The following is a 14,846-nucleotide window of genomic DNA, read 5'->3' on the forward strand; positions in this document are numbered from 1 at the left end:
GCTTCGATCATGGGCTCGATTTCCGAGCTTCGATCCTTGGCTCGATTTCTAGGCTTCGATTTCTGCATTACTAGCAGAAGAAAATTGCAACAGTTGTTTAAGTCCAACTTTTGATCCGTTAACCATCCAAAACTCATCCGAGGCCCTCGGGACCTTAGCCAAATACACCAACAAGTCCTAAAATATTATACGAACTTATTTGAAACCTCAAATCACATCAAACAACGCTAAAATCGCAATTCACATCCCAATTCAAGCTTAATGAAACTTAAGAATTTCAAACTTCTACATTCGATGTCGAAACCTATCAAATCAAGTCCGATTGGCCTCAAATTTTGCACACAAGTCATAAATGACATAGCGGAGTTATGAAAATTTTCAGGACTGGATTCCGGCCCCGATATCAAAAAATCAACTCCCCGATCAAACTTTCAAACTTAAATTCCTATTTTAGCCATTTCATGCCTAATTTAACTTCGGACTTCCAAATAAAATTCCGAACATACTCTTAAGCCCAAAATCACCATACGGAGTTGTTGGAATCATTAAAATTCTATTACGGAGTCGTTTGCACATAAGTCGACATCCGGTCACTATTTGAACTTAAGCTTTAAAACTTGGAACTAAGTATTCCAATTCATTCCAAAACCTCACCGGACCTAAACCAATAACTCCGGCAAGACATATATCAGTTGTAAAGTACAGAATGAGAAGTAAATAGGGGAATGGGTCTACAACTTTTAAAACAAATGGCCGGGTCGTTACATCCTCCCCCTCTTTAAACAATCGTTCATCCTCGAACGAGCATAGAGACATACCTGCAGTGGTGAAAAGATGAGGATAATGGCTGCGCATATCCTGCTCGGTCTCCCAAGTCGCCTCCTCAACCGGATGACCCATCCATTGAACTTTCACGGAAGTAATGTTCTTTGACCTCAGCTTTCGAACCTGCCTGTCCAAAATAGCCATTGGTTCCACAACATAAGATAGATCCTTGTCCAATCGAACTGAACTGAAGTCTAACACATGAGACGGATCGTCGTGATACTTCCGGAGCATAGAAACATGGAATACCGGATGAATTGCAGAGAGACTAGGCGGTAGTGCAAGTGTGTATGCTACCTCTCCAACTCTCTCAAGAATCTCAAAAGGTCTGATATACCTCGGGCTCAACTTGCCCTTCTTTTGGAACCTTATAACACCCTTCATAGGCGAAACCCGGAGCAAGACCCGCTCACCAACTATGAATGCAACATCACGAACCTTCCGATCCGTATAACTCTTCTGTCTAGATTGGGCTATACGAAGTCGTTCCTGAATCAATTTAACCTTTTCCAAGGCATCCTGAACCAAGTCTGTCCCCAATAGTCTAGCTTCGCCCGGTTCGAACCAACCCACTGGAGACCAATCAAGAACGACCTAAGGAATATATTAGTCATCGTTTCACCATGACCGTTCCTCATTTTTGGTATTTTATCACATAAAATTTTGTAGTCCCATCAAAAATGACCTAAGGAACATTAGTCATCACCACGCCATGACCGTTCCTTGTTTTCTAGCGTTTCAGGGCCATCTGTATGGGCTTGGGCGCCCTACCCAGATTGACTAAAATTTTGTCGGCCCATAAAGAATGACCTAAGAAATTTTATTCATCGCCTCACCAGGACCGTACCTCATATTTTTAGCGATATAGGGCCATAAAATTGGAATTCTGCCCGATTTCCAAATTTTCGTGTAAAATAACCCACGCCATCCGTGTAGGCCCAGGTACTTGGACTTGGATCGCCTGGCGTGGGCCCGGGCACCCCGACCTGGATCGCCTAAAATATTGTCGGCCCAACAAAAATGACCTAAGGAACATTAATCATCGCCTCGCCATGACCGTTCCTTGTTTTTTTGCGTTTTAGGTCCATAAAATTGAAATTCCGCCCGATTCTTAGATTTTAGTATGTTATATCCCATGCCATCTGTATGGGCCCGGTGCCCGGACCCGGATCGCCTAAAATTTTGTCGGCCCAACAAAAACGTTATTAGGAACATTAGTCATCGCCTCGCCATGACCGTTCCTTATTTTTTGGCGTTTTAAGGCCATACAATTAGAATTCTACCCGATTATTAGATTTTCGTGTGGTATAGCCCACACCATTTGTATGGGTCCGGACACCCATACTCGGATCGCCTCAAATTTTGACGGCCCATCAAAAATAACCTAAGAAACATTAATCATCGCCTCGCCATGACCATTTATCGTTTGTTAATGTTCTGGCCATAAAACTTGAATTCTTTCCGATTCCCAAATTTTCGTGTGCTATAGGCCACGCCATCTGCATGGGCCCGGGCGCCCGGACCTAGATCGCGTAAAATTTTGTCGGCCAATCAAAAATGACCTAAGGAATATTTGTCATCACCTCGCCGTGACCGTTCCTCATTTTTTGGCATTTTATGGCCATATAAGTAGAATTCCGCCTGATTCCCAGATTGTCTTGCGCAGTAGCCTACGCGATCAGCATGGGCCCGGTTGCCCGATACCGGATCACATATAATTTTGCCGGCCCATCACAACAACCTAAGGAATATTAGTCATCGCTTCGTCATGACCCTTCCTCAATTTTTGGCATTTTAGGGCTATAAAACTTGAATTCCACCCGGTTCTTAAATTTTCATATGCTATAACCCACTCCATCTGCATGGGCCCGGACTTCCGGACCCGGATCGCCTAAAATTTTGTTGGCCCATCAAAAACGACCTAAGGAATATTAGTCATCGCCGCGCCATGGTTGTTCCTCATTTTTTGAAGTTTTAGTGCCATAAAATTGGAATTACGCCCGATTCTCATATTTTCATGTGCGAAGACCACGGCATCTGCATGGCTCGGGTGCCCAGACCTGGATCCGCCTAAATATTTGCCGGCCCATCAAATAGGCCCTAAGGATAATTAGTCATCACCTCTCCATGACCGTTTACCATTTTTTGGCGTTTTAGGGCCATAAAACTTGAATTCCACTCGATTTCCAGATTTTCGTGTTCTCTTGCCCACGCCATCTGCATGGGCCCGGGAGCCTAAAATTTTGCCAGCCCATCAAAAATGACCTATGGAACATTTGTTTTCCCCTCGCCATAGCCGTTCCTTGTGGTTTGGCATTTTGGGGCCATAAAACTGAACTTCTGCCCGATTCCTATATTTTCGTGTGTTCTAGCCCGCACCGTCGGCATAGGCCCAAGTAAATTTAAGCTCATATAAAATGACCTAAGGAATATTAGTCATTTCCTCGCCAAGATCGTTCCTCATTTTTTGGCGTTTTAAGGCCATAAAATTAGAATTCCGCCCGGTTTTTAGGTTTCGTGTGCTATATAGCCCACGCCATGTGCATGAGGCCGGGCATCCGTACCCGGATCGCCTAAAATTTTGCCAGCCCATAAAAATGACCTAAGGAACATTATTCATCGCCTCACCATGACCGTTTCTCCCTTTTTGACGTTTTAGGGCCATAAAACTGGAATTTCGCCCAATTCCTAAATTTTCGTGTATTATAGCCCACGCCATCTAGATGGGCCCATTCGCCCGGACGTGGAATGCCTACTAAAAAAATTTCGCCCCATACAAAACGACCTAAGGAACATTAGTCATCGCCTCGGCATGACCGTTCCTCATTGTTTTGCATTTTAGGGGCATAAACTTGAATTCTGTTAGATTTTTAGATTTTCATGTGCTAAAACCCACGCCATCTGCATGGGCCCGGGCGCCCGGATCCGAATCGTCTAAAATTTTATCGGCCTATCAAAAATGACCTAAGGAACATTAGTCATCGACTCGCCATGACCGTTCTATTTTGGCATTTTTTTGTCCATAAAACTAGAATCCCGATTCCCAGATTTTCGTGTGCTATAGGCCACACTATCTGCTTGGCCCCAAAATGCCAAAAAGCGAGGAACAGTCATGGCGAAGCGATTACTGCTGTTTATTAGGTCATTTTTTATGGGCTCGCAGAATTTTAGGAGATTTGGGGTCGGTCGCCCAAATTTATGCAGATAGCGTAGACTATGGCACAAGAAAGTTTGGGAATCATCATGAACTCATGTTTTATGGCCCTAACGCCAAAAAACGAGAAACGGTCATGGCGAAGCGATGATTATTGTTCATTAGGCCTTTTTTATGGGCCCGCAAAATTTTAGGAGATTCGGGGTTTGTCCCTCGAATTCATGCAGATGGCATGAACTATAGCAAACGAAAATTTTCGAATCATCCTGAATTTCTGTTTTATGGCTCTAAAACGCCAAAAAATAAGGAACGGCCATGGAGAGCAATGAATATTGTTCATTAGATCTTTTTTGATAGGCCCATAAATGTTTTGGAGATTCGGGGTCGACTGCCAGAGACGCGAAAATCTGAGAGGCGTCCTCAATTCTTGTTTTATGGCCATAAAATGCCAAAAAATGAGAAACAAACATGGCGAAGAGATGACTATTGTTCATTAGGTTTCTTTTTAGGGCCCGCAAATTTTATGAGATTTCGGACCGGTCGCTCAAATTAATACATATGGCGTGGACAATAACATACAAAAATCTGAGAAACGTCCTGAATTCTTATTTTATGGCCCTAAAATTCCAAAAATGAGGAAAAGTCATGGTGAAGCGTTGACTATTGTTCATTAGGTCATTTTTATGGGTACGAATAATTTTAGGATATTCGGTGGCGGTCGCCCGAATTCATACATATGGCGTGAATTATAACACACGAAAATCTTGAATCGTCCTGAATTCGTGAATTCCAGTTTTATGGCCATAGAACGCCAAAATACGAGGAACGGTCATGGCGAAGCGATGATTATTGTTCATTAGGTCATTTTTTATGGGAACGCAAAAATTTTAGGAGATTCGGCGTTGGTCGCCCGAATTCATGCAGATGACATGGACAATAGCACACGAAAATTTGAGAATCATTCTGAATTACTGTTTTATGGCCCTAAAACGCAAAAAACCGAGGAACGATCATGGCGTGGCGATGACTACTGTTCATTCCGACGTTTTTTATGGGCTCACAAAATTAAGACTCGCGGTTGGTCCCCCGAATTCATGCAGATGGCATGGTCTATAACACACGAAAATCTGGGAGTCGTCCTGAATTCCTGATTTGTGGCCCTAAAACGTCAAAAAATGAGGAACGATCATGACGAAGCGATGACTATTATTCATTAGATCGTTTTTGATAGACCCACAAAATTTTAGGAATTTCGAGGACAATCGCTTGAATTTATGCAGATGACGTGGACGGCAAAAATCATCCTGAATTCCTTTATTATGGCCCTAAAACGCCAAAAACGAGGAACGGTCATGGCAAAGTGATGATTATTGTTCATTAAGTCATTTTTTACGGGCTCGCAAAATTTTAGGAGATTCAGGGCCGGTCGTCCAAATTCATTCGGATTGTGTGGACATGTGGGAATTGTCATGAATTTCTATTTTATGGCTCTAAAACGTCAAAAACGAGGAACGGTCATGGCAAAGCAATGACTATGATTCATTATATCATTTCTCATGGGCCCGTAAAATTTATTAAGAAGAAATAAATTTCTTAACCATAGATTTACATAAATATTTTCTAAAGGCGTTCAATTAGGATGGCGATGATAATATAAGCTCTCACTGATCATTGTGTACTTGCAATCATATGACATGTGCCTACCAAAGAAAATACACATAAGCTCGTGTATACGCTTAGCAAGGTGCATTTATACACATTTATATGCCAAGCACAAATATAAAATTCATAAAAACCGCGGGGAACTTCTTCTATGAAGGGGGAAAAAACGAGGGTAAATTGCGGTTTGCCCAAGAGCTGAAAGGGTTAAATGAGGTCATATTGTAGAAAACTTGAACAGAACCAAATTGGCAGTGACGAGAAACATAACACCAAAAATTTTCATTGACACAACAGAATCAATACTTAATTCAAAATGGCTAAAAGAGTACAGACAACTTTCAGCAGTAACAGATATGCTGGCCATGTTCACATTGATCTCCCTGATTGCAGATGCCTGACAAAACTGCAAAGATTAAGGCTGTTGTGCGGCTGCTGCCGCCGACTGAGGCAGCTGCAGATGTGCAGATTGCTGACCACCAGGTGGTGGGGGTGCTGTAGCTTGATAAGGTTGAGGAGGATACTGTTGATAAGGTGGAGGAGGTGGTGGCGTATACCCATAGGGTGGATAATAAGGCGGATAAAATTGAACTTGAGGTGGTGCCCCAGGTGGATATGCATAACGTTGTCCTTGTTGATTCTCAGAACCACTCCTATTTTCACCGGGACCGGACCCAGTAGCTGAACTAGAAGCCCCCTCCTGGGATTGAACTAGGGCACCCATCCTTTGTGGATCCATTGATGGATAATATGGTCTGTCTTGCTGAGGCATCGGGGGTATGTTGAAGTAAGGCATGGATGGGGGTTGGTCCTGAGTTCCTGGTGGCTGAAATGGCTGATTTTGCTGCTGTGATATGACTGCCCTAGGCAACAATCCACTGTGAGTCACAGCAGCCTGCTGCCTTGCTTCATCGGGGACCTCAGACTCTGGCTTGGGTGCTTGAGGTCTCCCCCAGAGTAGCTTCAGTCTCAGGCCCTTTATCACCAGCTTGTTTGCTAGTTCCTCAGCTGCCTTCTCTGCACCTTCTCTGGTTGTGTAAGTTACGAAAGCACAACCACGTTGGACCACCATTTTGATGGACTCAATTTCACCATGTGCATAAAAGTGGTCCCTAAGGTCCTGTTCGGTGATTCTTGCATCAACACCACCGACATAGAGGGTTCTAATGCTCTCATCATCAGGGGCCTCCAATGTAGGCATTTCACCTGCTTTATTCAGTAGCTTTAAAGCCACTGGATCATTGACTCTGCAAGCATTACAGTACAGTGAAAACTTATCAGTTGAAAACAACATAAGCCAATGAACATTCAGCAAGATAGTAATACAAATCATTTTTTCACTTTAAGTTAGGAGAATAATGTAGGATTAAATAGATCTTTGTAAAAGAGGAGGAGATATATGTAGCAGACATTTTATAGTCACTACAAACCACAAACCACAGTGTCACAAATACATGGATTCTTCCATACAACCAACACAGCAAAGATAAGCAAAAGAAAAGTGACCAGCAAATTGATGCCATCAGTAAACAGCCTAGTCATCATGTAATCATGGAGAGACAAGGCAAGGTGTGTTTCAAAAGTGCATAGAGTATTTCATTGATTGCTCATGTGACAAAGGAATTTTTCTAGATTTACGTATCTAACTTAGTTATGTCGATAACCATAGAGTTGACTGGGTTGTAACAAGGACCCTTGCTAGTTTCGGTAATCCTCCAGCTTTTGTTCAAACCTTAACCAAATATTGAAACGCATGAAAAAGCATTCACCCAAAATTTTCTTCTTAGACTTCCGCTGGTTGTAGGATGCAAGGATTTGAACAAGCATAGTAAGTAAAGATATCTAAAGAAGGCATAACCAATATACAAGCGGAAGGGACTAAGAAACCAGAGAGGAATAAGCCACTAAAAAAGTATAGAACAAAGACTCCAAGCAGTAGAAAAGCAATTACAAAACATCAGCATTTTTTAGCTGTAAAAACTATGAAAAATGTATACAGTATATTGACAGCAGGAGGACTTAAATGTCAGATGTGAGGTATTCACATGTTCACATATGATATTTTTTTTTTTATTTCAACGAGGTTAAAAGAGCAACTCAAGACAAGCTATTTGCCTCCTGACTTGACCAAGTCCAAGTTACTGCCTTTGCATATTGAGATATATTTCACTCGAGTTGTTTTGCTTCTCCTTCATTCCTTCTTACATGATAAAAAGAGGAGATCTAAGCTCCAGGTTATTACCTATTTTACTCCCCACTTGTTGTACGAGAGTACTATTTTATATAATATCTGGTGGCCATGATACAACACTGTCCTTCATCCTATATTAGCATTGCAGCTAAGGAAAACAGATAGCGTATTACAGTGACAAGTTAGCCTCCATGGACTTATCAACAGAAAAGTGAACCACCCTTCTCTCACCCAACCACTAAAATTTAAGATCCAGCACCCAATCAGAAACATGTCAATACAGATATGTGAGCATCAATGGAAAGAGGAGAAATTCACATCAGCAATAAAGAAATCGGTTTGACATACCCATAGTAACGGTCTTTAATATTTTGCTGTGACAATTCTCCTGTCTCAGGCATCTCATGCCTGTAAGGACACTCCAGACCTCTTGTACATTGACCACGTATATAGAAACTGCAAACATGTGCCCGATTTCTCTTGTAGTATGGACTTGTTCTTTGAAGCTTCATGATAGTGTCATTTGGACGGACTTTCCCATATGAAGATTCATAATCAATACCAGCTCTTGCCTGGTCAAACATTAAACTATGAGTCTATGACCTGGGGGGAAACCAAAATGTAAAAAGAAAAAGCATCACAAACATCAGCTTTTTTGTCAAGGTGCTTCTTTAAGTTTTATAAACCCTTGGTTTCACCAGGTTTAATCTCTTCCTCCTAATCTCAAAAGTACGTCATCCCTAAGTTATTCCCTGCAAGACCTGGAGGAAGGGGGGAAGGCGACAAGACCAATAATAAAGACAGCTCCCAAAATTGTCAAAACTTAAGCTTAAAATAGTTTCAGCTCAAAATTTGGACACTTATCAATTAAGCAGTATCAATTTCTCGCCTTTTTTTGTGAGGGGGTGGGGTGGGAAGACACTCAAAAGTATTTACTGGTAAGTATATGTCCTCTTTAAGAAAGTAAATTCAGTTTTAAAAAGAGAGAGAGAGAGAGAGAGAGAGAGAGAGAGAGAGAGAGAGAGAGAGAGAGAGAGGGGCCTAATGCTTCAGCGAAATAATTCTCTGTCCTTACTTATATGAATATATTCTGTGTTGCGCGGACTCTCCAAAATAGTTGTCGCATCCGTGTCGGATCCTCCAAAAATACACTATTTTTGAAGGATCCGACACGCACCCATCGATATTTTCGGAGAGTCCGAGCAACATAGAATATATTAAATTGCCATGCAAGTAATGAGGTAAAAAGCATGTCATAACAATAAATTGTGCTTCCACTTAGTAATTCACGTACCCTGCGGTCATGTTCCTCTGCAAAATATTCTCTATTTACGTCACTCTTCGGGATGGCATCATTCGAGTTGATACTGAGAGCAGTGTCTCGGACCTGAACTGGCAAACCATATTCAAGATCCAATAGGCAAACTTGACAAACATTCTTCAATTTGCTGCAGGTCTGACAGATCTCAGTCTTTTTGTATCTTGCATCCCGACCAGGCCTCCATCTAAACACTGTGAAGGGTCGTGTGCAGATCTTGCACTCCTTGTCATAGTCTGCTTTTGTCTGTATGAAATCCATAACCAGATCAAAAGTCAGATAGTGAAGTTGGAGAAAGAAAGATTAAAGTAGAGAACGTGCAGCTGAAACAAAGTCAAACATCCAGACTGATTCTACCGCCAAACTAGAGATAATCTTGAAAGAAATTAATCCTTACAACTATATGAAGAGAGTCAATATCGTAACAATGTGCCAAAAAGTAGCAGTGAATCAGGAGAAGCTATAAATAGACAAAGGTCCAAACATAGAGCTCTTTCAGACTGCCACAAAGATTCGAATGGAAGTGGTCCCACCTAACTATGAGCAAATGGAATTTAAAATACAGTTTGCTGAAGCCTGCACAAAACCAAGCAATTAAATAACTGCAATGAATTAACAGTTCTTACAAAAAGGCTAACAGCCTCTCCTGTAGAAACAAAAATCAATTCAAACTTCACCTAGGAATTTGGAGAAAACATTAAGTTGTGCTACCTCTATCAAAGGATCCAACCACATCCCCACACATTTCACATTCTTAAGGAAGAAATACATGTTACATATAACTTAATCCCACACGATTTCGAAATGGGACTGCGACCTTTCATCAAGATTGATGAAATGACAGATTTTAACCTTTTAAACTTGAATAGAGATATCCTTCTTAACTTACTTTTGTACAATGAAACACAAATTTTCCACAGTTACTAGTTATTCCTACTGTATTAATAAAATTGGGGTATGCAAAACAAGTAATTTCTTCGGAATTCTTGAAAATCCACCCAAAAATTTCTGAAAATGAACTTTCAGATGTATTCAAAAAGTAATATTACTATATTCACCTAAAACCATAACAATCAACCAATCATTTAACTACGCCTCAATCCCAAACTTTACTGTTGGTTATATGAATCCTCAATATCCATCTGTTATAGCCTCTTCGCACCTATAATCACCTAAAACTACGGCCAGAATTTTCGCAAGTTCTTTGCCTAATACAGTTTTCTACACTTCACCTCAGTAGCAGGTAGGAGCAGTGCAAATATGAAAACTTTCCTCCAGTCAGTGGAATTTATTTATTTTTAGGACGGTGGTGTCTGGGCCAGTTTCGGCACACCTCGACAACTCCACTGGATCCCTGGCTACCTGCTACCTCCCACCAGCACAGGTACCCAGCAACTTAGCCCACCACGGCTTAGGTAGATAGGAAACAAATCACCTAGTATTTTTTGCCTTTGCTGGTATTTGAACCTAAGACCTCATGGTTATCCTCCCACATTATTAACCACTAGGTCACGCCCTTGGGTGCTACTGTCAACGAATTTCAACCTGTTGTACAAGGTTAGTTACTATTTTTACTAGGTTACTAATTACTAAATGTTTAATTAGGACCAGATTCTGTAAATATTTCTTACACCCGTCATTCAATTAGCAGCCAAGCAACCAAAGGCACTAAAAATCATAACTTAGCAATTCTGCTTCAAAATTCACAATGACGAGAAAATAACAAACCCTAATATCATTCACGATCTCTATAACAACAAAATTGAGCCAAAAAAATTACCATCCGCACGTAAGGACTGTCGCCAAGACACGACTCGCATATAATAGGGAAATCAGATCGTTCCCATCCATCAGCTTCTGCATCTCTCAGCAACCTATGCGCCATCGATTATTTCTATATTTCAATCTGCCAAACGAACAAGTATGAGAAAGCTCATTCCAAACGTTTTAATACAGATTCGAGTTGAATCTGAAAAAGTTTCGAAATTAATAGTACCTGATAAAGGCAGTTTAGGCTAGTGAAATTCAGTTTAACGGTATCCTCGATGGTCGGCGTCGTAATCCTCGGCGGTCGGCGTCGGTGGAGAGAAGAAGCTTCCGATGAACGAGAACGAAGCAAATAGCCCTGCTCGGCGGGAACAATAGCGAGATAAGATCATCTCTTTCTAGTGGATTTCTGCTATCAATAAGTGTACATATTCCCCACAAGTTTCGTAAATTGTAAAACTACCCCAACTTCAAACTAAATATTTACCCTGTTTACATCAAACAAATAAAATTTAATCAAAATCAAGTGATAAATATGTGTACTAAAAATATATACTTTTTATTTATTAATTTGGTGTAAACATAGAATGCAAATAAATTTCACGAAGTTGACATTTTCCTATTGTCCTATATTTTGTTCATCCATTTACAACTTGTTTGGATGGTTGTTACCTATTGTATTGTATTGTATTGTATTATTATTTTAAATATAATATTTATTTTGATTGTTACTTAAATTTTATTATATCGTATTGTTAAATTCGTCGTTACATGACAACGAAAAGTGTCACTTTATGTAACGACCAATTTAATGTGGTCGCGTCGTTACCTTGTTTTTCCTCTGATCTTATCCTTTTTTAATATTAAACAATCTTATTATATCCTTTACCCTACCTTTTTATATAATAATTCTACATTGTACCTTACTTTTTCTTTGTAATGTTACACGTTTATTCTTCACATTGTTGATGCATAACATCCTGAAACGACAACAAACAATACAATCTATCCAACCATTCTATACATTAAAACGATATAGTACAATACAATACAATACAAAACATTATGAAACGATACATAACAACCACCCAAACAAGTTGTTATGTGGTGTGATATATATTTTCTTTTAGTTTGTTTTAAAAGGATTATCATATTTTCATATTGATAAATTATTTAACCATGCAATTCTCATTTTAGCCTTTGTTACATGACTTATTGGAACCCACTTGATGTAAATGTTTATATTATTTTTATTAAGAAATGAACATGTAAAAAGACACATGAAATTCTCATCATCTACTTTGCGTATTTAAATGTGTCAAAAGTTTTCATTTGCTTCTTAAACTCCTCTACGTCCAGAAACACCTGGCTCCATGTTGGTCAAGAAATCAAAATTATGAGTTATTAAGGTTACGGAAAAAGAAATTTGTTCAACATGCAATATCTGACTTACTACAATATCACGACCCAAATCGATGGGCCATGACGAGTGCCTGAGTCCTACGTGTCGAATACCCCTAAGCATGCGTCTAAGATATAAACATGAATTAAGGGTAGGTCATGAATAACATCTGTCAATAAACTGCTGAATCACGTGAATAACATATGTGAGGAAAACATGTCCAAAAGACATATATACATATACATGCAGAATACGGTAGGGCGAGCCGACAAAGCTGTTATAGACAACTATATATCCAAAATTAGAAGCCGACAAGGCCACATATTATCCAACTATATATGACTGTCTACAGACCTCTAATAGAGTGTACAACTATATAAAAGACGGGACTGGGCCACGTCGTACCCATATCTACATACAAAAATAGCGTACCAAAACTAATAACAACTTCGGATCAAGTGGAGCACACCAACTCTCGTTGATCAAGGATCCTAAAAAGGGGAACTGTCAGCCTGTCTACTTGCACCTGCGGGCATGAAACGCAGGCCCCAGGAAATAGGGGTGTCAGTACGAATAATATACTGAGTATGTAAGGCATGAAAATTAGTACATATAAGTCATAAAAGAAGATGGAGTAAAGGAATCCGCCTGTAAGCCTAAATAACTTTGTGAATCCTAAAATATTTATAATGTCATGCATGTGCGTATAAATATCATATTATGCATAGGTATATGCGTACATAACGTCATCAAGCCTCTGAGGGAATCCCACCATATCATCTCGGCCTTAGTGGGCGAAATCATTAATGTATACCAACTGATCAGGTGGTGGTGCGTATATAACGTTGTAACCTTTCTCCATACCCCATATATGCGTATATAACACCATATGGTCATGGGTCAATGTACATGTATAAATGAATGCAATGCATACTAAAGTAAGTCAATAAGATCTCTCGGGATGTCATACGATCAATATGCCTTCGGGTAATATCACGAAATAACTTTATCAGCTTACATATTTTCTAAAACCCATGAACAGACGATATAATAATAAGACACGTGGGGAATCAACAACATTGGCATCCCTAGTGTTTCTTTGAATATAGGCATTTATGAAAGTTGTGTGTTTGCTCGTTTCGTTTGTATCGTATAGATCATGCCAAAATGAAAGAAGGGATAGCCTTAACATACCGAGCAGATTCTCTTGACAATCCCTCTAACACACGTCAATCGCAACAAAACACATAACGGCGAGATCGAAGTAGTGAAAAATCCGTATGATATTCTTGAAAAAAGTTATACCGAGCTCCCTCAGAATTTGCAATTCACGCAGATATAGCATTGTAGGGGTTCATAAGAATTCTTTTTTGAGAATTTCCATCCGTTACTAGCAAGAATATACCTTTCCCTTTAATGATATAGGGATGTGTATCTATCATAGTGGGTGGGGGACTGACTTTATGTGATGACTTAACCAAAGAATTCCTTAAATATGTCACCTAGCCTCATAACTCACCTAGCCAATATTAGGCTTGATTAAGAACCCCTACTTGCTGCCACGTTGGGAGGTATTAAGCTTATCTACAATTTCCTAATTAGCTTGTTAATCTCCCACTAAACCAATAATTAACCAATTACCCATATAATTAAGAATTATCTCAAATTACTTAAAATACTAATCACTTTTAACCCACTTTATATACCTTACTATCATGGTCATGTGGTACCTTGTATGCCACTAGTCCATAAATACGGGGTATTATAGCTTGGACCATATTTTATCCCAAACTGACAACATTCAACGAAACTAATACAAGGCCATACAGGGCCATATTCATCAACAACAACAATGGCCTCATACGACCAATGATAATAACTAACACGAGAATCCATATACACACCTTAAGGCTGTGATGTCTCAGTCTGATCCTCCTCTGGAAGAGGAAACAAGTGAGGATATCTAGACTTCGTGTCTTTTTTGGCGTCCTAAGTCATTTCTTCCACATTATTGTTTCTCCAAAGTACTTTCACCGAAGCTACGTCTTTAGTCCTCAATCTCCGAACATGTCTATCTAGTATAGCAATGGGAGTTTCCTCATATGATAGTTGTTATGTGACCTGAACATCGTCAACTGACACGACTCTGGAAGGATCTCCGATACATTTACAGAGCATAGACACATGAAAGACCGGATGTACTGATTCCAAGTCAGAAGGCAAGTCTAACTCATATGCTACCTGGCCTACCTTGCGTATGATCTTATATGGTCCAATGTACCGAGGGCTAAGTTTTCCTTTCTTACCAAACCTCATAACGCCTTTCATCGGTGATACCTTTAGGAATACCCAGTCGTCTGAAACTCCAAGTCTCGTCGTCGATTATCCGCATAAGACTTCCGATGGCTTTGAGTTGCTAATAGCCTTTCATGTATAAGCTTAATCTTCTCGATTGCCTGTTGTACTAACTCTGGTCCTACTAACTTTGTTTCCCCAATATCGAACCATCTTATAGGCGACCTACACTTCC

At 40.0% G+C, this 14,846-nt stretch overlaps 1 protein-coding gene across 1 annotated transcript; it reads right to left on the reverse strand.

The window, feature by feature from the left end:
- Positions 1-5,905: 5,905 nt before the first annotated feature.
- LOC104086293 (zinc finger CCCH domain-containing protein 49-like) lies at positions 5,906-11,314 on the reverse strand. Its single transcript, XM_009590528.4, has 5 exons — positions 11,144-11,314; positions 10,928-11,053; positions 9,124-9,393; positions 8,178-8,401; positions 5,906-6,885 (listed from the first exon to the last, which is right to left on the reverse strand). Exons 2-5 carry the CDS (start codon positions 11,030-11,032, stop codon positions 6,054-6,056), a joined length of 1,431 nt encoding a protein of 476 aa, XP_009588823.1. The 5' UTR covers positions 11,033-11,053; positions 11,144-11,314; the 3' UTR covers positions 5,906-6,053.
- Positions 11,315-14,846: the final 3,532 nt, after the last annotated feature.

Source organism: Nicotiana tomentosiformis, chromosome 11 (assembly GCF_000390325.3).
Source record: "Nicotiana tomentosiformis chromosome 11, ASM39032v3, whole genome shotgun sequence".
Classification (NCBI taxonomy): domain Eukaryota; kingdom Viridiplantae; phylum Streptophyta; class Magnoliopsida; order Solanales; family Solanaceae; genus Nicotiana; species Nicotiana tomentosiformis.